Source organism: Physcomitrium patens, chromosome 8, assembly GCF_059467195.1.
Source record: "Physcomitrium patens ecotype Gransden chromosome 8, ASM5946719v1, whole genome shotgun sequence".
NCBI classification, from domain to species: Eukaryota; Viridiplantae; Streptophyta; class Bryopsida; order Funariales; family Funariaceae; genus Physcomitrium; species Physcomitrium patens.
This window is the reverse complement of record NC_143417.1, coordinates 13,409,056-13,432,417: the sequence shown is the minus strand read 5'-3', so window position 1 is coordinate 13,432,417 and position 23,362 is coordinate 13,409,056. Positions and strand designations below refer to the sequence as shown.

Genomic DNA, 23,362 nt, shown 5'->3' with positions numbered 1-23,362 from the left:
CTGTAACACACTCATACACACAAACACATACAGACAAGGCCCTGTGTCGGTGTAAATTATTCTCATCCACAATTTTTCATTCAAGGATGGATTGCCAAACCGCATACGAATGGGATCTTGCACCGATGCGTAAGGCCTCCGAACGTGTTTCTATTCCGTTTTGAGAAGCCGATGGATGGTGGACATATCGTTAAGTTTCTTGAGAGTCCCCACCTTGGGTTCAGTTACTTAGGTCAAATGCATCGATGGTTTGGTTAGATATGGTGCTATTTTCGCAGGTCAGGTGAGCAAGCCCCAACTTACAAACACATCAATCACCTCATCTTTCGTCTTCATCCAGATTCCGTGCTTTGAATCACATGGTGCTACCTTAGACACACCACACGTGCACCACCACTCCTATAGTTGCTAACTCCCCACGTCAAAACTCCCATTAGCTTCATGCGGGGAACAGTTCAACCTTCCCTTCAGATATAAACGAATCACGCGTGAGCGTGAAGGAGATGCACAAAAAAACGTCGTAAGATGTCCAAACACTACCCTTCGTTTTCATTCGTCTTCTTTCTCCTATTCCCACGTAATCCAAGTTCTGAAACCTCACAGCCTTGCCTGCAACATGCTCTGAACTCACAACTCTGCTGACCAAGTGTTGCCATTTGCAGGGCTTTGTGTGTGCTGCCTATTAGCCTGAAGGCAAGCAGGAGCAATGGACCCGCGGGGATTGGGTTAGCACTGTGGTGATATCCATGGCAGGCAGCATCTGAGAGATTATATTCAAAGGGGGAGGAAGAATTGGGCACCAAGCAACTAAATGTCATGCGACACAGCTTTCAATGCTCAGTCATTGCAACACAACTATACCTAGTCACCAGCCAGCATCTTTGCCAAACAAGGGTTGCATTGTCGGTATGTGGGGTGCAGAAAGCTTCTGTAGAATGGGGACGGCGAGGGTGGCCGCATTCATCAGGTGTGGCTGCCATTTGGAATCAAGGATGCGGGCGTGCAGTGTAGGTGGTGATGCTGCTGGGCTGCAGGGGCAGCAGCTGTGGGCAAGGGGCAAGCGGACCGTGGCCGTGTTGGGAGGCGCTGGAGGCATAGGGCAGCCCTTGAGTTTGCTCCTGAAGCTCAACCCTCTGGTATCGGATTTGAGGCTGTATGATGTTGCCGGCACTCCCGGTGTGGCTTGTGACCTCAGCCATGTCAATACTCAAGCAACAGTGAGCCTTCATGAATGAGTGAATGACTGACTGACTGCTTCCAGAATTGAACTCCCAAGTCGCCCGCCTGCGCTCGCGTGTGTGTGTTTTTGCATGTTGGGAATTTCAGGTTGCATATATTAGTAATTCAATGGAGAATGTGGAGTTGTAGATATGTGATATAACTGCATTAGAGCCAAAATTTCAAAATGACTGTTGTTTAAGTTTTATTGTCACCATGATTGTTTGTTTGTTACGTGGCTTTATATATATATATATATACATATATATATATATACATATATATCACTTGTAGAGTCTTCTTAATTAAGAACACCTTGCTTTCACTCTTTCTGAAATTTAACTCCCACATGTGTTAAGGTGGAAGGATACGCGGGAGATGCGGAACTTGAAAAAACATTGAAAGGATGTGATCTTATTATCATCCCTGCTGGGGTGCCTCGCAAGCCCGGCATGACCCGTGACGATTTGTTCAACATCAACGCCGGCATCGTCAAGAGTTTAATGATCGGCATCGCCAAACATGCTCCCAAAGCATTGGTGAACATCATCAGCAATCCCGTCAACTCCACGGTGCCGATTGCTGCTGAGGTGCTTAAAAAAGCTGGGGTATTTGATCCCAGGAGGCTGTTTGGAGTGACAACGCTCGATGTGATGCGTGCTAGGACTTTCTATGCCGCCAGGATGAAAACTCCCGTCAAAGGTAAACCCCAAGTCAAAAATAATATTACTGCAATCTTATCTTCGATGACCCAAATGCTTATGTTTAATAGTATTCACAGAACATCATTTCTAAGGTTACCCAATACTGTGATTATTTTTCCTATTGAAAAAAAACAAACAAACAAACAAACAAACAAACAAACAAACTGAGATTGTAAAGTGCTCCTTTGTCTGTTTATTGTTGTTACTATTACTTTTTGTTATAAAATTTGGCTTCTACTTGTGCGGATGTAGATGTGGATTTGCCTGTCATTGGTGGCCACGCGGGAATAACAATTCTTCCGTTGTTATCACAGGTTTGCTGCAACTCACACTCTGCCCTCGTTTGTGCACTTCTTTACACATGGATCCATACTGTCTTTTTACGTATGTTGTTATTTTTATTGTTCTTTTCTTTTTGATCTGCATTTTCATATCAGTATTTAGCAAAATTTTAGGGTAGAAGGTTTCTTTTTTCTTTCTTTCTTTTTTCGGTTGAACTCTGTGTACAGTTTATTCTTTGATACCTAACTGAACTGGGTTGTGAGATCATTGTTTTTGTAGGTTAAACCAAAGAAGAATATGACAGAAAAGGACATTGATGCTCTAACCAAGCGGATTCAAGATGGCGGAACAGAAGTAGTGCAAGCCAAAGCTGGAAAAGGCTCTGCCACTTTATCAATGGCGTAAGCAAAGCAAAATTCGAAAAATCTAAACTTCATCTCTTCAAATAAATTCTCGATGAACTCAAAGAAAATTAAAACTTGATCACTTCAAACAAAATTACCAAATATACAACACAAATTAGATAATCAAATGAAAGAATTTACTATCCTTCACTGTAGTTGTGTAATTTTTATTATACATTTGCCAAGCAATAATAGCCCAATTTTTTTTTTTAAATTAAAGTTATGTTGTCTTTGGGGTTTTCGCAAACCACGTTACAATAAGTTGCCTAAAAAGTTTCTACAAGCTTCAACTTTTCATTGATAATTTCGATTAACTACATTTAGCACATTTACCAAAGTATGTATATGATTTTTGAAAGGTATATGTGAAGCATTTATGTAGATATGATTTTATAATTGAGCAGTACAGGAATGTAAAACTTATTAGCCACAATTATCAATGTACAATAGTACATTTGATTTTGAAGATTTAATCACACGTTTATTTCTTGTCAATGTCTATCAGCTTTGCTGGAGCTCTCTTTGCAGAGGCTTGTATAAAAGGCTTGGAGGGTGAAAAAAATGTGGTGGAATGTGCATATGTAAAGTCAGATGTTGTCAAAGGCATACCATTTTTTTCATCAAAGGTAAGTTACATTTTTAAACAGCCATTTTTATTTTTTACTACCTTATTTTTGTAAAAAAATTCAAAACAAAAGATTACAAAAATTCGGTTCATTCTAGTGTTGATGTTTCTCATTTCTGATCTAATGAATTCTTAACCAACTTATTTTTTAGACTTTTGTTTATTCTGTAATTCTTCTTTTAAAGAATAAACAATTGATGACATGAATCATATTTAATTCTAAAACATTACAAATTTAGTTTTGGAGGGAAAAAGAGCTCTTGCTTGCTTCAACTTTATACAGTATAACCAATCTCATAACAGAATGAAATAAAACAAAACATTCTTTCACTTTCCTTAAATCAATGGTTATGAGTTTCAAATTTCTAGATTTTTTTTTAATGATAGGTACAATTGGGACCCAATGGCATAGAGAAAATATTAGGTTTAGGAGAGCTCTCGGCTTATGAGCAAAAGGCTTTGGAGGCCATGAAAAAAGAGTTATTGAATTCCATTACAAAAGGAATAGATTTTGTGAAAAAATGATTAGAAAAAAACGTTTGCAAATTGTATACACATTTAAATCCATGGTATTCAATATATTACAACCATTCTTTTTGTCCAATTGTTAGTAAATAAATTTTCTTATATCATTGTAAATTGTTATGTTGCCCTTTACTACATTGTATGTTCACATATTCAATATAATTATTTCTACTTCTTCTTTTCTCATTTTTTGAATAATCCAAGAAGTATTAAAAAGAATTCTTAATATTTTGAATTTGAAATTTTCTGAATATGAAAATATCTTTTAAATTAGTTAACATCTTTGAGATAAGAAAATCACCAATTGTTATTCTTTTCATTTGTATTTTGGATTGAAATTCATATACATTAACAAATATTAAATATTAAAATTTTATTTGAAGTTTTGTGAATGAAATTCATTCAGTATAATTTTAAAGAATGGTGTTAAAAACAATTGGAGTTTGTAAAGGAAATGTTTAAATGAGCACATGAATGGTTTTGTGATATAGAGTTATGTTTTTGAAGTCGAAATCTCTTCATCCTTCTATGTATTTTATTTTAGAACTTATAAATTATTTTTAAAAACTTTGATGCTAAGCAATATTTTTAAGAATTTAGAAACCATTTTACAAGATGCTTATTCTGTGTTATTGTTGCTGATGGGTGTGACTCAGTATTTCTTAAAATAAGGCATTACTTTAATTTCAATCAGTGCACTAAATAAGTTAACCTTGAAATATAAGTATAAAGTTAAAATGGAATATTCATAATTTTTGATGAAAATTTCTCTAAACTTGCATTCATTACATTTAAAAGAGGGCGCAACATTTGGGCGTTTATATTTTATTGATAAACTGATATTTTTCGATTTGGTGTATCCGATAACAGCAAATAATAACGTTTTTGCAATAATTTACGTACATCAATAGATTGCATTCAAATTTTTATTTCATCAATAATGATACAAGTTTCAAAATACGTATATTTTTTTAATTTTCTGAAAAGTATCTGTTATTTTATTTTTTATTTTTTTCTAAATCCTGCATTATCAGAGAAAAACAGTACTTCAAAGCCACAGAGCAGAACAAAAATTATTTTATTTCAAAACTAGCAAGGCAACAATTTAAACCTTCAATTTTCACAACAAACATAACTTTATTTTGTGATCAATTAATATGTCTTAAAATCTCTCATTCCACACACATATATATATATATATATATATATATTGCTACTGGAACCACAATTTATTCTTATTCACTTTCAATTATTATCTTTTATTTGAATTAAATTTATCTTCTGCATAATTGGAAGAAAATAAAATGTGTTAAAAAAATTATTGGATTAGAATAAGAAAGAAAAAAAAAAAAAAAAAAAAAAAAACACACACACACACACATGTTGAATGGATGACAAGTTGTGGTGGCATTAGTAAATGTTTCATGGTGTTTTCCTTGAATTTTCAACAGTTAAAAAAAAATTGTTGGTATTTTTCATGATCAAGATTTGCAAACTAAACAGATAATTGTGTGAATATTATGTTAAAATTAAAATATTTACCAAAAATTGTCATGACTTAGATGAAATTTACTGCAAGACATGCTGATATAATATAAGATTATGAGTGATTTTAGTTGTAAGTTTATTATCATTTCAAAAAACAAATCTGCAAGAATTTAGTTTATAATCTGTATATTATAGAATATTATAAATACTATGAATGTATGCTAATGGGATGATCATATTAATTTATGCATGGCAAAGAAGAAAACAATCCGGAACAGCCTTCAAAATTCGATTAAAAAAAAAAAAACAAACAAACAAACAAAATTTAAAATTATGTGATTATTTTATTAATTCGATAACTCAATTTTCAATAAAGTGTTTTATATTTTGATTTTGTAAAAAAATATTAGTTACATATTAATTGATAAGTTTACTTTATTTATCAACTTCTAGGTTTATTCAATCAATACACTTTCTAACGAATTCATAAACTTCAGGTTCTTTTATCTTTGCAGTTTTACAAAGCAAACAAATAATTTGATGCGGTGGTTATGAGTTTTAATTTACCTTAAACTGTAATAAGTTTCTTTCTTAACATGTAACGATGGGAAGTATTACAATTCTGAAAATTGTATGTAAAATAATTAAATCTACATGGTTTTAAAGACTTGATTTTATTTATTTATTTATTTTCAATCATCAACAAAACGTGGTAATTTTTATACTTTTTAATTTTATTATTTATTTTTACAATTCAGCTCATAAACATGTAACAAAATCCATCCATCACGCACGATTGATACACGTGGCAGTCGAATGTAATTCATCCATCGAAACCTCATCCGGCGACATCCATCCATCAGGGGAAGGGGGTAAGCCAGCAGCCAAGAGCTGAGACAGACTTCGACCCGCCTTGTGCCCTTGGCCTTCCAAGACACACAGAAAGGCAGTGAAGGAAAAAGTAAAAGGAAAAAGGAAAAAGGAAAAAGTAAAGGGAAGGGCAAAGAGTTCGTTGCTTGAAGAGCAAGGCGGCTATGGCGATGTTCCCGCGCCTTGCATCAATCGCAAGCCCCTTAAGGGAGAAAGGAGAAATGCGAAAGGGTCCACTTCTATTTCGAGACCGTCGTGTATTTTAATATATTTAAGTTGCGGAGCTCCAATTAAGCTTGCGGTAGGGTTTCAATTATTTTTTGTATGTATGGATGGATGGATGCAGAGCCCTGTGGTTATGGTGACTGAGCTTGTGGAGGTGATGTGTTCAATGGCGGGTCGCGGCGATCTTTGTTGCCGACGACTGATTTGAGAGAGTTTGCGGAGATGACGATTTGAGATTTAGCAAAAGGAAATTCTACTACTGGAGTGTGTGTGTGTGTTGGATCAGTTTTCAAGGATATTTGCGGGGGGTGTTTCAGCTTCAGGGAGCTCATTTGTCGGAGAATCTACTGGCGGTTTTTTTGAATATTAGTGTAGTGATAGGTTTCCTTGTTCGTTACTAAGACGATCCGCTGCCGAATCAGAGATTTGATGAATTGCGAAAAAGAGCTGAATGGTAGTGAAATAGTTCTCGGATAAGAAGAGAATAATCGTTGTGACGCACATGGTGTCAAACCTTTAAAAGTAACGCTGAATCCTGATACGAGCGGAATTATTATTCGTGAGAAATGAATTAAGATGAGTTGAAGCTTATGCTCTTACTGCCAAGAACACAAAAATCGATTATTGGACAGGAAGAGAAATGAACAGAGGAGGTAGCTCTTTGTCGACGAGTAATCCATGTCACGAAATGAGACACTGAGGAATGTAGTCGTCCTAGAGGTACGCTTGGGAAGGTAGGGTGACATTTGGCTTGCCAGCGAGGAAAAGCAGGGGGGAAGAAATGAAGCGCATATTATGCCTTAAAAGTAGTAACGACTAGTTTTCAAAGTGGCGACGGACGTGGACGAGCATTGGGCAAGTTCTCAGCCTACGAAAACAGCACAGACCATCAAATTATCACACTTTAAGATATTGGACAGAATTTTCGGATGGTCGCACAGTGTTACAGTTGAGCAGTAGTTCGGATGCTCCAATGTGCTGTCAAGAATAGCTTCTGAAGGAAGCTCTTCAAAAATAAGTTATTATACTGTAACGGGTCTGTAGACGTAGCTCGTCTCTTGAATGAATTGCCCAAGTTCAGCAGATGGCATTGACGAGAGCGTCGAAGAGGTAACAATAGACTCATCGTTGCTTTATCTGTTGGACCATGCGAAGTTCTTTGTCTAATGAACAATCCGCGATTGGATTGTCCGGAGTAAGAACCGTTCGCGAGGGAAGTAGAGCTTAGAACAAGCCAAACGCAGGTGGAGCTGGGGAGTAGAGATGTCAATAGGGAGCGCTACTGAAGAAAGCTGCGCGAACAGGTGTGAGGTCAGTCTGTAACTTGAGTGAGTTTTCTGTTCACCTGGAAGCTCTTGTAACTCAAGTTCATAGCTGTGTGTGCCGACTCCTCCTCCACGGCTTTGTGGGTTCACAACCAAGCGATGAGCCATGGTCTCATCGTGTAATAGATTTATGAAGATATGGAAACTGTTTATTGTCTTTACCCTCATCTTCTCGCATCCATCAACGTCAGAGGCGAATTTGTGGAATTGGTTGCCCTTGGGGCCAGCAGCAGTGCATTCCGAGCCGCCTTTACAGGATCGGCAGCGCTCTGGCTCTCGTCCTACGGACCTTGCGAAGTTCGACATTGAGTCTGGAGTCTTTTTGAGCAGCTCCAGGGGCAAAGATCTTGTAGAGAAGGCCCGTCACCAAACTGCGAAGCATTCTTGTTGGCACAATGCGTATTCTGATTTGCTCTCCTCTTGCCGAGAAATTTTGAAAGAGGAAGAGAAGAAGGCTCGACTGGCGATGAGGCTTACAAATTGTTTTCTGAAGGTTTCGGAGAGAGATGCAATACACTGCCCTGACAGTGTTCCCATTTCTAAGTGTACCAGTGGCCTGAGCGACCACATTAATTCGATCTTCCTTGCCTTCTTCATCGACGCAGCTTCTATGTGCCACCATCTTCAGTATGTATCTCCTTTTACCCATATTTTTATGTCATACTTGGATTGGGGTGCTTCCATTTCCTCTTCGAATTTTATATCGTTTCAATCCATGACTTGTAAAACTTTCAGTGTAGGGATTCTTTAGTTGGTGAGGTTTGTCAGCTACAGCCATACTTCATTCCAATTCCTCAAAAGGAAGTCTCATCTACTTCAATAATCAATACTGCCAGTGAGATACTGCTTTCGCAGATTTTGTATCCCCACTCAAGCCCCCCCCCCCCCCCCCCTTTCCTCTCATCAACAGAACAATTTTCCTTACAAAAGTCTGGTGAACTGCTACTGACGTACTAATCTACTTTTGTTTCCCACAAAATAGGAGCGAAGCTTTCAAGCAGGAAACGGAGCATGTTATCAATGAGCTCAAAGGATCTGCACATTGGGTGGAGGATCAGCTCAAGACAATGGAATCACAGACAAGCACCATAGTTAAACAAAACGAAGATGTGATTGCTGAGCAAAAGCTGCTGCAGACCAAAATGCAAGAGCACTCAAATCAACTTGTACAAGAATATCATCGCTTGCATTCTGAATTGCGAGAAAGGGTTAAGGACGGTTTCTCAGGTGTGTACCAATATTGGGGAGCCCTTCTTTCATGACCCTGAGAACACATTTGTCGGTTTACTCTGTCAATGCATCTCAGACATTATCTTTCAACCTGCTGAAGGAATGTGTAGAATTTCACATCAAGAACATTCTTCAGGCGTTCGTTTACTTGTTGTTTGTGGTGTTTTTGTCTTCTTTTCAAGTAAGTCTTACAAGCGGACGGTAATGAAGTTTTTTTTGTACGATGAATCTCTAAATCAAATTTGATGATCGTGTCTGTCAGATTTAAGCTTTGCAACAAAGGAGGTTCATGCGCAGTTGCAAGGAGTTGGATCATTGCAGAAGGAGATGTCTTTTCATCAAAAAGAGATCTTAGACCAGCAAAAGGACATGTCCGACCACCAGCGCACTTTAGCAAACTCACTTTCGGTAGAGTTCGCTACGTTACATGAAAAAACTCATGAAATATCAGCTTCCATGTCTGAAGAATTCTTAAGTTTACATCAGAAGACTCACGTGATATCAGACTCTTTAGGCAGTTTGCAAGAAAAATCGCACGTCATAGCCGATTCTTTGGTCAGGGAGTTCTCTAGTCTACATAAAGAATCTCAAAAGATAACTGAATCTTTGACGGCTGAGTTCTCAAGTTTACATGAGAGGTCTCACCAATTAGCCGAATCTTTGACGGCAGAGTTCTCCAGTCTGCATGACGTTACACATGAAATCGACAACGGCGTTCAAAGGTCAGTTTTTAGATGCACTCACCGTTGCCTTGAGGAACGATTGACGTTAACCATTGTTGACACGCATGGGATGCTGTGTTTCTATTTAGTTTTGTATAGTCAGCAAAGAAGTGCTGATCGAAGTGACTTTATTATTGAATCAGGTCTTTGACTGGGCAGAAAGCATTGCTCGATGGTCAGGTACAAGCTGAATTAGGACTTTACAATCTGAAGGAGTTGCAAGAGAATGCCTTGGAAGAGAGCCGTGCCGCAGTGCTGGCTCTCACTCGCGAGGCTAAGATGCATCAGCAGGAATTTCTTGCATGGCAGACTAAACTTCAGATGATGCATGAACAGCTGACAAGTGGTTCAAATGCAATGCTTGAAGCCCAGGTGATTCTATATGTCCTACGTTGTGCTCCTTACTATTTTGTAACTCACCGATTTCTGTAGGGCAGTTACAAGTCAATTACACAACTAAGGAACACCAGATGACTCTCAAAATGAATCATCTTTCCTCCTTATCTTGATGTGAGGATAGTTTTCCACCTGCTTACTCTACAGCCAATGCAGCTTCGGTATCTTGAGGATGTCCTCGCTTTCGTTGTAAAGCTAATAAGTGTTGTGCTTCCAATATATTGATGCCCAGGACCTGTAAAATACTGTTCCAATCTTAACAATCGTGGTGATCGATGCATGCAGGAATCGTTTGTATCAAAGCAAACAGCGGTTTTTGCATCTCTTGAGCGGCTATTCTCTTTGCATAATGCGATTCTTTTGGAGTCCAGGGCTTTGAAGACCTTCTTATTTTACTTTGCTACTTCCATTTTTGTCTACATGAGCACCAGCGCGAAGCAGACTTGCAGCGCACGTCCTCTCCTTTACTGCGGTATATCTTTTCAGACTCCTCCATAAAATAAAAGTAACTTTTTCTATCTAGCTGTGTTACTCTCGAATGATACATTTCTTCGTAGCCAAACTTTGGGCGCATTTAAAATTAATTTTCTCAGAACTGCAATGAGTACTGACGTAGTCAATAGTCGTCAATTCAATCAAATATTTAGTAAAGATATCACGACAGGTGTATCTGGATTAGCAGGTTTGCTTTTATTGTCACGTCTTTCAAGTCAGAAATGTTTCAAATCCATTGAGGTCGTGGGAATTGATGCAAAATTGTAGGTCTTGTTCTCACGTTTGCTGTGGAGCTGTGGATCCTTCGTTGCCAAAAAATTGCTGCACGAGGACTGCATCAAATCTTGTCGTCGTTGATTTATCCTCGGTGGACATATGGGATAACAACTGTCGCCCTTCTTATGTATAGTGTATTCACCTACAGGTACTGTCCATTTTACACAGTGTCAAGTTCCACTTGTAGTTAAATGTTCCTGGTTTGTTTAGGTCTACTACAATCACTTCGACATGACGTCACATCTTCTGTAGCTATTTCATGAGCAGTTCGTATTGTAATATTTCGAAGTTCTAAATGTGATCAAGTCCTTCTTGCTGCAGGGATTATTCAACAATGAGTTACGAGATATTACTGGATTTGCAAGAACGTCTTAAGGGACTTCCCTCCACTTCGCCGGCTGCATACGAAGAGATTTATCATCAAACCGCAACACCTGTCTCTAAAATCTCGCGCTCCAATGACTCATACGAGAGGATGCTTGCCAAGAAGATTGTGCGTCGGGCTCGTGCTTGTCGAAGTAAATATTTGCGGTGAAAGCTTGTGGTGCTCTTTTCATCACTTCCCATCTCCTATTTTCTATTCACAGTAATGAAACTTGATTTTATAAGTTTCACACTTTAAGGATAACTTTTAGAATTTGTAAACTGAGGTTTCAGTTGCCGTTGTTATAGATAGATGATAAGTGTTTCCATATAGTTGGCTTGGCTAGGGTTTAGAATGCGCACCTGGAGAAACACATGTCTTAATCACGTATATAGGTCTGTCATCGAGCTAAGTAACGTAACGTTTGGATAATATACTTTTCGCCGTCACACGCGCGTCTTGTTACAATCATCTGGGGTATCACCTTCGATTAAGTCGTGACAGAAATGAATTCTGGAAACATTTTAGGTTGCGTTAGATAACTTATCCACACCAATTTCTGATTTGCAACCTTTGGTTTTTTGTCAGTACTTAAATTTTCATATTCATTGCTTCTTTACCGTGGCTGATTCTGATGTAAGGTGATCGAGAGTTAGATATATCCAGATTGTTTTAGAATTCCGAATTTTAGACGAAGGATCGGAGGGAGTCAATGTGATCGATTCGAATAATGTATTCAGTGTCGAGTAAAATGATCACCCTAGTCTTAGCGTCATGCGCTTCAGCGGATGCTGATTGTAAGGTATCCATAATGCAGACTTCGAATGGAACTGTCATGTCATGCCTCCTGTCATGGGATTGACAATATATTCGGTAGTGATGAGGCTGCATTGAGCTTATTTCTAAGCTTGCCTGATCGCTGTTTGTTTTGAAGGTAATCTGATTACATGGTTGCGCACATCCTGGATCTCGAGTGCTGTGTGCAAACAGGAGCCTCTACCTACTTCACCTGACGGTGCTTTGGATGCCCTGACACAAAGGTTAGACGATGGCTGCGAAGACCCTGATTACAAGCCACCGTTGGATTTGGACACTATACCGTTGGATTTGGACACTATACCAATGGATTCGGACACGCCACCGTTGGCATCCCCTACCCACAGCTACAACCTTCGACCTCGAAGGTATGACTTGACTTTATTATTGTGATGTATTACGTCAGTTTGTATCTCATCACATGTCCCGTCTAGAATTTAGATGGATCACCAAATCCGTTGCTTGATAGAAATCATCAGGTTCAGTGATTTTAGCTGCAATAACTGGCCTGCCGTAATATTTTACAGGAAATCTTTCTGGACCGAACCTCATGTTGGTTACAACTTTTTTTTTTTTTTTTTTTTTTTTTTTTTTTGTCTTTCTCGTATACTTCACGTCAAGGATTCACTTCGTTCTTCATGATTTGTAATGTGCATAATTTATTTTTGAGATACACCAAGATGATACGAGGTCTCTTTTGATGATGTGCGAGGTTGTCAAACCGCAAAGCCAAATCCTCATTTTCTACGACCGTGATCTGAATGTGTGCATCTCTTTTACTCCATGCAGGAGAAGCCGAGTAGGCTCTGAAACTGTGTCCTCCTTGCGATTCGAATCGGCGGATTCATACACTAAATCAACTCCAAAATTATAGAAGGTTTACAATGCTGGTGTGCTAAATATCGCCTAGCACACATGCCAATTAGATCGTTCATTGTACAATTATGTTGCAAGTCATGTATATGACATCGTCTATCATCATTACCCAATATATGACGGGACAGAAAACAGGTGGTTAATATAAGCACCTCGAATTTTGAGATTGTTTACTCTTCTTACTAAGCAACTCCAATAATACGTTATAGACGTCGGCGGAATTATCATTTTGGCAGTTCCAGACGATTCCGTCCTCATCAAATTTGAGAAGTGCTGCTAATGTAATGTGTAGCTTTTCGACCTTCTAAAGCTCAGGCATTGTTGCAGAGAGATCCTAGTGTCATGGTAGCCTCAGCAGATAAATCATTGCATTCTTCGAATGTAATGGAATCACTTATCCCCAGCCCTTACTGGTTGGCTTTTGTCTATAATATCTTATGGTACAAAATTGTAATAGACTCAATTTTCATATGGCATTGGCCACATAGAATAAAGATCGGGAGTCGTTCTCGAATCACATCTTGCAATTACTTGTTCGTGACCCACCATCAGCAGCTACTTCTCTGCGTTGTTGAATGGAATCTCCACTGTGTTACCGAAATTGTCAATGCGACCAACCCTAGCTAGCGCGAACTATGCAGTCACTAATCTGTTCAATTTCCACAGTCTTGAAATTTCCTGCACACTTGAATGTTATCTAATTCGGAAAGGCTCTAAGAAAACCTCATGATACCCTTCACTCGTCTGTGCAGATACTTGAACAGTCTGTGGGAAAGCACATGTGAATAATTGTGCACTGAAGGAGAGGAGAACCAGGAGCTATGAATAGTTGATGAGGGTCAAAATCATCATCTGCATTCGTCGGGTTTAGCAAAGCCAAGGACACCGAAGGGGCCAGAAGTCCATGGATGAAAGACCGTTTCTATTCTCGTTTCATTAGGGTTTAAGGATTCTGGCGAGCATTGTTCCGGGACTGGAGCCATTTCCACGCCGAGAATCTGTCTGTGGGGACATAGTTGATGCTACGACTGCTGTCTGTGGAGTCGTTTCTTTGATTTGTACCCTTTCTTCGTTTGCCTATTCAAATTCATTACTGCTCAAGCTTGTCTACATATTTTGGCAGTAAGTGTGGTTAACAAAATTTTCAGTGCTCTATTGAAATTCACACTGCGAACGTGAAGTCTGATAAATTACGGGGATTAGGCATTTGGGTACTAAGTGGTCTGTTAGTTGTGGATTGTTCGGTTCTATTGTTTTCGATCTTTGTCTTTTTGTGATGTTAATGTGCATGTTGAGGTGCATGTTGCTTCCAACGTCTGTGACATGAGATGCTTCTTATAATTTCGATTATGAAATGAACTGCGAGTGTGTGTGTGTTTTGTCTACTTTCTGTATACGAATGCGTTTTTGGTGAAATTTGCGATTTCGTACTCGTTATTGACATGTTGAGTGCCGGTCGTTTCCGCAGATATGGAGGATCTTTCGACCGGCACCGAATTAGGATGTGAGGTGTCGGCAACCATCAACCTAGGGGCAGAAGAGCACGAGGTAGTGACATTGCAGTGCTCGAAGGAAAGTCTTCTTTCGGCGACATTAGTCGACCTGAAGGAGAAATGTATGCAAATTCTAGGAGCTCATTTGCAGCGGCATTCAGTGCCCTTAGATGAACCTGACTTGGACGTACTTGACGAGACATATGTTGAAGATGAAGACACAGAGGAGGAACCATTGCCAGTTGAAGGTGCGGCCCCACCTAGGAAAAAAAGTAACTCAGAAAACTCCAGACCTCAGACCTCATTGCTCCCTTGCTTATTCATCTCATCTTGTGGAACTTTGTTGCTTCAAACCTAGGGTTAACTTTCATTTCATTCAAATAAAGAATTGTAGAGTTACTCTGCAGCATATCTGTTTTTATTCATTCTTTGTTTTTGAGCTTATCTCGGTTGGATAGGTTTGTTTTCTGACGCACAGGTTCATGTTGCGGTACCCAGATAAAACCAACAAGAACTGAAGCGGGGTTCATCTAAATAAAAAGATGATACATACGTGTTTTCACGTTGCTAGCTGAGGATGGCAGCGTTGTGCCGTGTTCTCTACAAGAACAATGGAAAACTCGATAACGTGTTTCCCTGAAATGGAAATAGCTGCTTAACCTGCGGAGATTGCGACTGACTTTGCGTGGTTCAGCTGGAGAACATTGATGCTGTTGGAAATTCGAAGGATTAGCACAGGGAACATGTGATCTTGGATTCAGAAAAGTATCGCTTCAGAAATTTTGGTCTGTCTACTAGAGCTTTTTAGCTTTTGGTTAAGCTTTCCAGTGTAAGTACATGTGTAGCATATCTCTGGTAGATCCGCCAACTTATTTATGTTCTGTATATTGAGTCATTGATATGACCTTTCTGAGCGTATTTGAAAATATTTTTTTATTGTTCCAATCTAGCGTCTTCACTGCTCAATTGGGTCATGCAAAGCAGTAGCTAACTCCTGATTCCTAAACGAGAATTCTCATCCTTTTGAGCCAGATTAAGAATCTCTGATTTGGCCTAACCTCTCACGATGCAACAGTAATGGCCGAGTTGGAGAATGGCGGAGTGCACGAGTTATGTGATTAAATCACTACGAGAGCGACGTTCTGCTAAATCTCAGTGTGTCGGAAGAAATCTGCCGGGTTAGGGTGGAATTAATTCGGAACGCTCTTTGGAAAGGTTGCGATGATAGTCCGTGTTGTCACGGATTATTTATACCCTTACTCTTTGTGTTACCCAGGTTCAAAGCGGAACCCACAATGATGGAGACCAGTAACACTAAATTCAGTGATGAAAAGCACTTGAGCTCAAGAATGTTACAGCTACTCTTGGGGTTCCCAAAACCGAACATGATTTTTAGGGGAAGAATTTAGTTGGTGTGTGTCATATGATTTTCTGAGTGTTCTGTCACGAAAAAATTGCATAACTTTGAAAAACGATTAATGAACGGAAAAGCATCCTTAACTGTGCTAGGCAGAAGTCATCTATGGATTGAAACAGTTGCAATATTATCAATTGTGACCACCCCATGTATCAAGTCGTGGTCACCTGAGAGAAGCACCAATTCGGCCACTGCGAGAGCAACTTATCGGAGTCACCCGTACCGAAAACTAGCAAAAGTCGCTACATTTCTGATAGAAATGTAGCGTCCTATTCCGGCCAGGGTCAAAATCTTTACTAGAATCAGGTTTTTCCACCAGAGGCAAAGAGAATCATCTGGGTCAGGCTCTTGTTCGTTGATTGCCTCAACTGTCACTGTAGGGTCATATGAACTGAAGCTGTGGAAGCGGATTCATCGGGATCAGGTTCCTCACCGCGAGGTAGTCCACTGAAGAAGGAAAACAGTATATAGAGTTAAGGAATCACTGGTATTAAAGGTTCTCGCAGCAGATGACGCGACAGTCGAGAACAGTGTGAGTCCTACAACCACGAAAATCATGGAACAGTCTACAAAAGAAAGTAATGGCACTGAAGCGATGAAAGTGCTGCGTACCTACTGCAAATCACAGCATTAGAGACACTAGGGATATTTCACTTGACCTCCTGCAAATTAACATTGCAAATATCAAAATTTACCTGGTAACCAACTTTCAGGAGCATGTTAAGAGCCCTTACGCTTCCCTGGCCCCCTTCGCAGATGATATCATCATCCTCAACAGAATACTCTACAGATAGTGGCACACAAGATTAGATCAGAGAAATATGCACAAAGGTGCACGTACCAAAATCCCCATACTTCTAACAGAAAACTATTTTCAAGCCAAAATACCACATGGAGTCTCTAGCACTAGTGACATCCTACGATCCTGCTCCTAAATCAGCTTAAACGAAGGTCTTGCAGGAGCCTCACACAAGCCCCTGTGTTCAACGGAGTAATCAATGTCATAAGAACAAAACTTAGTGAATTTCACCTTAAAACAAACTTAACATCCTGAATGAACTTAACCCGTGTTAACTGTTGTTGGTGTATACTTCAATTGTGTGGAGGTTTCGAAGGGTTCCAAAAGATTTGATTAGGGTTCTAGAGGTTTTGGATTTCTATGCATCAAATCCTAGTATGAATCAATTTTAGGTTGTATGATCGTAGCATTTCGAGAGCATTCTAAACAGCGTAACGGAAATAACAGCTCACCCACATCTCAAAATAGACAGACATGTATTGCAATCCAACGGGAAACTGTAACCCAACACCCAAACAATCCACCTGAAGTTGTTGACCTAATCTAAGCAGATTATCTCAAAGCAAAATCTGCACAGGTCCTCTCACACCTCCAAGAAACCGAATATCATGAACGTCAACCAACTTCAGCACTAATTGTTCACTCATTCACTCATTTTGGCAAGAAACTCGTTACCACCACAACCTCCGATCAGCACACAAAAACATGTACTCTACATCATGGAGACCTGCAAACACTGTACATGAGATGCTCATGGTGAAGACCTAGTCTCATAGAAAAACTTCATCGAGTAGGGGAGGTTCATGCACAGGCCTTATTGGCTTATGACCGTGCCATAGCCCTTGACCTTGACGTCCATCTTCATTGCGTCCTTGAAAAACGGAGTATGTTCTGCACCCAGCTTCTCAAAAGGGCATGTTGTGACAGGAATCGGCACACATTCTTAAAGTTTATTTACATGAAAATGTTGATGGAAGAAACACTAACACAAAGAAGATTGATTTCGTCACATCGATAGAGTTCTCACAATTGTGATTTCTCACAATTCACTTAAATAGTTCACATTGTTGTTGATTATCTCGGGAAGGCTTCTTGCTGTTCTGATTAGTAACTTTATTTTCAGTTTTATATAAAATGGAAACTTACATTTTCTATAACCTATTTTGGATAATATTGTAGTTTTGAGGACGTGCTGTCAAAACAAAGCAACAAAAAATTATGAAAAAATATCATAATAAATATGAATATCCATGTTAGAGAATAAGGTGATCAACAACGCAGAAATGCGTAACCACATTTCGCTGCTTCTTCCAATCGAAGATAAGTTTTATCAATTGAGTGGAGATGGATCCTGAAATAAGCCAGGATTCATCAAAGAATCACAATGCCACGTCTCTGAAGAATTTGGGCGGAGATTAAGCCCGGGACGAGCTAGGATGCGTCGAAGACTTGCAACGCTACATTTTTAGAGATTGTCACACAGGTGGCCAAGGAATTATGTACACCACTCTGACGACCCTACCGCAGTTTTCTTCCAATTCATCACATTTTTTTTTCTTGTGCTAAGCTACAACAAGACCAAACTAGCCTCGATTAAGAAGCTACAACACATTGTATTTGCATTCCGGAACCTGGGTCTCGTTGTATCGCTTCTTGTCGTCGCAGTAGTTGTAGTGCACCAAGTCACGCCTCACCTGCCGCATCTGTCGAATACGCAACATGCCGAGCAGATTACGCGGCCTAAGTGCATACTTACTGTTCTGACACGCTGTGATGCTAGCTTGGTCACCTTGCTTGGCAACGCAGCCATTGAGCCGAAAGTTCTCGTATGTCGCGATGAATGGCGCCTTGCCCCAGTTGAGCTTCACGCGACCCCCGCAAGTCGCCCAGCTACTGCCATCCCAGATGCTCAGGTACAACCCCATGGGACACTTGTTGGGGTACATGAAGTTGGGCACGATGCCTTCTAGGTTCCTGAACATGCGGATGGCTGTGTTGTCAATGAAGAACACTAGCACGTCGTTGTTCCACTGGAAGTTGTAGTAGTGGAATGCTGCAGTGGGGTCAAACCATAGGCGGATCTGCTGCTCGCGGCCTCCGACGCCGTCGACGAAGATGTTGGTATGGAGAAGGTAAGGTTGGCCGCTGGAGTTGCCTAGGAACTCGAAGTCGAACTCGCAATGCTTCGGCCCAGTAGATGACATCTACATAGATCAGAACCCCATCGAGAATGTATAGTCAGTATCTGCCACTGACCACGCTGATGGAATTTGCTTCACACAACGGCATTGCATGTGATTGTGGTAACTATGTTGATTAAATAAAGCAAAAGCAAGGGTCGTAGCAAAAGGTTTCGGAAAAAACACTTACGTAGAATGTGGTGACAGTTCCAGCGGAATCGTTAGCGGGGAGCTTGATCCAGGCCCCGATACCCCCAAACAGCCACGATTGCTTAGATCCCATGCCAGTATATGCTGCAACAAATTACAAAACATGCACATTCAGAAGTCCTGTAGAAAGACAGACTCTGGCTCGCTGGTAACTTAATTAACAGTTGTAGTGGTGCAGCTGTTCTAATGAACGATGGTACTCTCCCCGGGACATGAGGAAACAATAGGAGACCAGGTGAGGTGTGCCACCCGATTGTGAGCAAAGAGTGCACACTGTAGGAAAGGGATTGACTTACCCGAAGATGAATTGTTAAGCACGAGTTGCACTTTCCTTCCATTCTTATCCGGGATAATCTGCTTCGGCGTCCAAGAATTGAATGCAGCCTGAAGTCCTGGGTAACTCTGAGCTTGAGCGCCGATAGCCATGCTCAAGTAAAACAAGACACCGACCAATAAACATCCTTGTCTTCCCAAGGAACCCATTGTCGATACTTCTCGAAATACTATCTCGTTGCGCACTTCAAAGTTCAACTTCTAAACAGTACCGAACAAGTGCTGTTCAAGCTGGCCCGGAAACCTGGTTGCAAAAGACTTCCAGGAGCCTGAAACCTGTCGAAACTAAGCAGCGCGACTACGAGAGGCAACTAACATGTGGACTTTCTGTGAGCGCGATCCAGATTCGAAGTCCTGAGGGAACCTGCTCTTGCAATCTAAAGCTGCGGAAGCAGCCGAGACAGGCACACTGAGAGTTTGAGTGATGGTTGGGGTATATGAAGGAGTGAAGGGGTGTGGAGCCGCCGTGACTGCTAGCGAAAATTGTGCACAGATCTTCGGTTGAATTTCAATTTTCCTTGACGCGGCCCGCTCACTATTCTTCGACACGCAGAGCGCGGCCATGCATGCTCCAGTCTATTTGCATCCGTCATCAATCTTTTCCTGCCGAACGCCCCCAAATCGAGTCGCTTCTTCGGCACTATTTTAGATATCCCAGAAAAAGGAAAACAAAACTAGAAATCTACTATCGGGCATGGAAAGGAAGTTGAGAGCCTAGTACTTCCTCGGAACCCAACACGCAGTCAAGAGATTCATGGCCGAAAGCAGAATTTGTCTCTTCGAAAAGGGATATTTCATGGATTCTGTGGCACAAAGCATTATTTTAAACAATGTATGCATTTACACCATGCTTGAAAGTTCCCATTGGTTACCAAGTCACACCTCAAATTACTACTGTGCTCAGAATTTTTCTGCTGAGAAATTTGGTCGCGAATGTGTTAATATAATAGCAATCGATGTGGTGAAGTAATCAGATATGCTGCTCAGCCTTTATCGTCTCGCCGATGGCCGATTACTCTGCTCCTAGAAATGCGCCGATCACAACAGGTTTTTGTCAGAATATCTTTATATAGTCCTAACTGAACATGACTAGCCTCCAATCGAGGCGCCATTCATTCAACCTTCCTCCATGCCTACAATTTTGCAGCCTGTTTCGGACTTCCTTGCTGAACACACACATGGCACCCCGGGAGCTACTGTTCCGTTGTTCCTTGGACACGCAGATTTATCTAAGAGCAATTTTTTAAAATTTTTAATATTTTTCCCCCCCTTTTTTAAAGCCACCCTATAGCACCACAAAATGCGTAACTCATTTCGGCAGCAACTCGAGTAGTTCATTACATGAAAATCTCCCTGCACAACTTGAAGAGTATTAGAGAAATGGTCTGGAATGGGAGTAACGACCTCCAGAACGAGACTGGTTCTTCTGGATATGGGAAATTTGCTCGGATTAGTTAAAGCCGAGACTGACATACTCGAATAACAAGTTTGGAATATAGTTCAACCAACACCCAGCTTGGCAATGGGAGTTAGAATGCGGCATTCAGAGCTGGTTTTCCTTCTATGCTAGTTGATTCCTGAATTGGGTGCAATGGACGGTTGAAGAGGATGCACCTTCTAAAGTCAGTCTCTTGCGGTGTGCCACGAAAAGTTGAATCATCACCTGTGAAAATTCGTCACGAAAAGGGGAAACGTTGCAGTGCATCGGAGTGCTTCACAACTAGCCTCACAACTCGCGCAGTTGCAAGTGGACATCTACAACCACAAGGCCGCCTTGCCTTCACTGTGGTTGGAATCTAAATACTCTGACATTCGGAGAGTTATATAAAAACATAACAACTAAAAACTATAGCTGACAAAACCACCTGATTCAGGTTGCGGTGAATTCCTAATATAGTGACAGCATGGAGTTCTCAGGTTCTCAAACTGTGCGCTCTTCTTCTATTCCTTCCATTGGTTCCTGTTTTTCCTCTCCCTTGACTTCACATCTATATTCCCACTTGCAGCACGCTGTTCTCCTTAGGGAAATCACATCTCCCAACTGGGTTTGTTACTTTTTTTTACTAATATTCTTATTTTTCTTATTATGATTCATTTCCTTATCCTGTTAGGAAGCGGTGAGTTGTCGATGACGAGGAAAGTTGGCTGAATCGCCGACAGTGGTGGTGGTGGAATGAAATAGGCTTTCAACGCTGGAATTGCACAAATAGGAGACTAATCTCAGATATGTTGTAGGCAAGATGAAACGTGTAATTGCATCAAAGGAGCCTAGAAATGGTGGAGATGCGGAATGCTGATCCGAGAACAGTAGAGCACTGCAAAGCAGGCTGAGCTGGCTCGGGGAATGGATGCCCATAAACAAACAAAGGACATTTTGCCATGCCCCTCGATCAAGCGTTTCCTGCTTTGCACCTTCTGGTACTCTTTTAGCCTTCTTCCCTTACTTTCTCTTGACTTTTGCTTATTTGTTTGTTTTAAATCCATCAATGAATGTTCACTAGAATTTATGAATGAATAGACCTCAACTTGAGGTTGGTGAAATACAGTTCATTTTTCCTTTCTTATTTTGTTTTGTTTTGTTGTTTTTTTTGTGTGTGTAAAGAAATGCCTTATTATTTATATTTATATATATATATATATATATATATATTTTCTATCTAAAAAAAGTTAATAGAGCTAGAAAATTATTGTGAAGTTAGGAAGCTTTTATAGTTTTGGAGAACTAGTTAAATATAATTAGAAGCTAAGCTGTTATTATTTGGGATTATTAATTAAGAATAGGATTTGATTTAAGAAGATATGTTGTATTAATGAGTGCCAATAGGAATTGTCTTGCTAAAATGTTTAGTTTTCTTTTTTAAAAGAGATTTAGAATTGCCTTAGTTTAGTAGCATGGCTAAACTAGAGTAGTGTTTAGAGGAAGTAGTCATGCAAAGCCAAGCTTGAATTGAGAACATTTATGCTAAAAGAAAAGTATTGATGTACAAGCTAAGAAACAAGTCAACTTGAAACTATGGCAAGTAGAATTAAATCAAAGGTTCAACTTGATGTATTTGGACAAATTCTAGATTAGTTTGCGAATTGCAAAAAATGTTAGATTCAAAAGAATAAGCTCTATAAGCAAGTATATTTGAACTAGGTTTTATTTGGAGTTTTTGAAATTACTAGAAATTGACAGATATTATAAGACTTCTGGATTCAAACAATAAAAAATAAAGTAGACATCAATGCTATGAAGTGTTGAATATATAAAGATTGCTAGTAGGAATTTTATTGTTATCTTGGTCATTACCCAAATCATGTTGGATTAGTAGAGCTTGAAAGAGTGGAAAAACAAAGCCCACTATAGAAAATTTCAATGTTGATAATAAAGAAGTTTATGAGGTAGCAATTTCATTAATCTAAAAGTATGTTTAGTCACTTAGAGTTGATTGTGAGACTTAAGAATGATGGTTGGAAGGTAGAAGACTTGACCATGAGTATTTATTTGAAGGTCAAGCAAAAAAAAAGACCTTATTGATGGAAGAAATTATATGCATTTGGTTGGCAATTAAGAAGTGAGGAGAAAATTTGGATTAGAAGGACAGTTGATGGTCTAAGAGTGAGTTAAAGCCAACAAAGATGAAATAGATTTAAGTGTTTTCGTAAAATGGTTATAACAAGTTGAACAAAACTTGGTCATGAATCCTATATTTGATTAAGAAGAAAAATCATAGTTGCTAAAAATTAGTACAATGTAACTATCAAAACAAAGACTCATAGCTGGGCAAGAAATTTGGTGGTTCCAAAAAAGAATAACCGTGTAGAAGAGTGCTTTAGAGTACAAAATTTGAAAGGAAAAAAAGAAGTGGTGGTATCATGGATATACATATTTACTCTAATATTTACCTATATGATTAAATAAAAGTAAATGAAAGTAGATTTATTTCATAATATTTTTTAAACTAGCTTCCCAAAAGCTTCATAGATGCTACTTTGACTCAACATATGTTGGTAGTAGATTGGTAGGTTAGAAACTTCATCAATAAATTAATTTTATGTTGATAGCTTGTAGAATAAGATAATTATATGGCATATATATAAAAATCT

At 39.6% G+C, this 23,362-nt stretch overlaps 4 protein-coding genes and 1 long non-coding RNA gene across 11 annotated transcripts; 3 read left to right on the top strand and 2 right to left on the bottom strand.

Moving 5' to 3' along the window:
* The first annotated feature begins 200 nt into the window (after nt 1–200).
* On the top strand, nt 201–3,837 carry LOC112285379 (malate dehydrogenase, mitochondrial). Its single transcript, XM_024526146.3, has 7 exons — nt 201–520; nt 663–1,217; nt 1,578–1,920; nt 2,175–2,236; nt 2,484–2,605; nt 3,114–3,234; nt 3,621–3,837. Exons 2-7 carry the CDS (start codon nt 834–836, stop codon nt 3,756–3,758), a joined length of 1,170 nt encoding a protein of 389 aa, XP_024381914.1. The 5' UTR covers nt 201–520; nt 663–833; the 3' UTR covers nt 3,759–3,837.
* A 2,650-nt stretch (nt 3,838–6,487) lies between these two features.
* LOC112285376 (protein GAMETE EXPRESSED 1) lies at nt 6,488–13,371 on the top strand. 3 transcript variants are annotated; one of them, XM_024526137.3, is made up of 9 exons: nt 6,488–8,293; nt 8,649–8,893; nt 9,159–9,618; nt 9,762–9,990; nt 10,300–10,486; nt 10,777–10,933; nt 11,107–11,303; nt 12,084–12,333; nt 12,755–13,371. In XM_024526137.3, the coding sequence occupies exons 1-9, from the start codon at nt 7,773–7,775 to the stop codon at nt 12,837–12,839; spliced, it is 2,331 nt and encodes a 776-aa protein (XP_024381905.1). In that variant the 5' UTR covers nt 6,488–7,772; the 3' UTR covers nt 12,840–13,371. The 3 variants fall into 3 exon arrangements, 1 of the variants encoding a protein (XP_024381905.1); XR_016504535.1 differs by having other exon boundaries at nt 6,542–8,293; nt 11,107–11,329; XR_016504536.1 differs by having other exon boundaries at nt 7,403–8,293; nt 11,107–11,316.
* Nucleotides 13,372–13,824: 453 nt separating this feature from the next.
* LOC141045692 (uncharacterized) lies at nt 13,825–15,279 on the top strand. Of its 2 annotated transcripts, none has more exons than XM_073535734.2 (3): nt 13,825–13,963; nt 14,310–14,582; nt 14,833–15,279. In XM_073535734.2, the coding sequence occupies exons 2-3, from the start codon at nt 14,312–14,314 to the stop codon at nt 14,850–14,852; spliced, it is 291 nt and encodes a 96-aa protein (XP_073391835.1). In that variant the 5' UTR covers nt 13,825–13,963; nt 14,310–14,311; the 3' UTR covers nt 14,853–15,279. The 2 variants fall into 2 exon arrangements, with proteins under 2 accessions (XP_073391835.1, XP_073391833.1); XM_073535732.2 differs by having other exon boundaries at nt 14,310–14,606.
* Nucleotides 15,280–15,772: 493 nt separating this feature from the next.
* LOC112285381 (uncharacterized) lies at nt 15,773–17,283 on the bottom strand. Of its 4 annotated transcripts, none has more exons than XR_012218036.2 (3): nt 17,007–17,269; nt 16,447–16,535; nt 15,773–16,198 (listed from the first exon to the last, which is right to left on the bottom strand). It is a non-coding gene; the product is annotated as an uncharacterized LOC112285381 (long non-coding RNA). The 4 variants fall into 4 exon arrangements; XR_016504537.1 differs by having other exon boundaries at nt 16,782–17,219; XR_012218037.2 differs by having other exon boundaries at nt 15,835–16,198; nt 17,075–17,283.
* A 533-nt stretch (nt 17,284–17,816) lies between these two features.
* Nucleotides 17,817–19,671, bottom strand: LOC112285291 (xyloglucan endotransglucosylase protein 7). The gene is made up of 3 exons (XM_024525972.3): nt 19,237–19,671; nt 18,921–19,024; nt 17,817–18,754 (listed from the first exon to the last, which is right to left on the bottom strand). The coding sequence occupies exons 1-3, from the start codon at nt 19,421–19,423 to the stop codon at nt 18,152–18,154; spliced, it is 894 nt and encodes a 297-aa protein (XP_024381740.1). The 5' UTR covers nt 19,424–19,671; the 3' UTR covers nt 17,817–18,151.
* Between the last annotated feature and the right edge of the window lie 3,691 nt (nt 19,672–23,362).

Bases quoted from the DNA above. Each gene is read 5' to 3' on its own strand.
- LOC112285379 (XM_024526146.3), top strand. From the start codon at position 834: ATGCTCAGTCATTGCAACACAACTATACCTAGTCACCAGCCAGCATCT. The intron at 1,921-2,174 runs GTAAACCCCAAG...GTGCGGATGTAG, and splicing joins GATGAAAACTCCCGTCAAAG to ATGTGGATTTGCCTGTCATT. The intron at 2,606-3,113 runs GTAAGCAAAGCA...AATGTCTATCAG, and splicing joins TCTGCCACTTTATCAATGGC to CTTTGCTGGAGCTCTCTTTG.
- LOC112285376 (XM_024526137.3), top strand. From the start codon at position 7,773: ATGGTCTCATCGTGTAATAGATTTATGAAGATATGGAAACTGTTTATT. The intron at 8,894-9,158 runs GTGTGTACCAAT...CGTGTCTGTCAG, and splicing joins GGTTAAGGACGGTTTCTCAG to ATTTAAGCTTTGCAACAAAG. The intron at 10,487-10,776 runs GTATATCTTTTC...GCAAAATTGTAG, and splicing joins ACGTCCTCTCCTTTACTGCG to GTCTTGTTCTCACGTTTGCT.
- LOC141045692 (XM_073535732.2), top strand. From the start codon at position 14,312: ATGGAGGATCTTTCGACCGGCACCGAATTAGGATGTGAGGTGTCGGCA. The intron at 14,607-14,832 runs GTAACTCAGAAA...TGCGGTACCCAG, and splicing joins GGCCCCACCTAGGAAAAAAA to ATAAAACCAACAAGAACTGA.
- LOC112285291 (XM_024525972.3), bottom strand. From the start codon at position 19,423: ATGGGTTCCTTGGGAAGACAAGGATGTTTATTGGTCGGTGTCTTGTTT. The intron at 19,025-19,236 runs GTAAGTCAATCC...AATTTGTTGCAG, and splicing joins GCTTAACAATTCATCTTCGG to CATATACTGGCATGGGATCT. The intron at 18,755-18,920 runs GTAAGTGTTTTT...TGATCTATGTAG, and splicing joins GAACTGTCACCACATTCTAC to ATGTCATCTACTGGGCCGAA.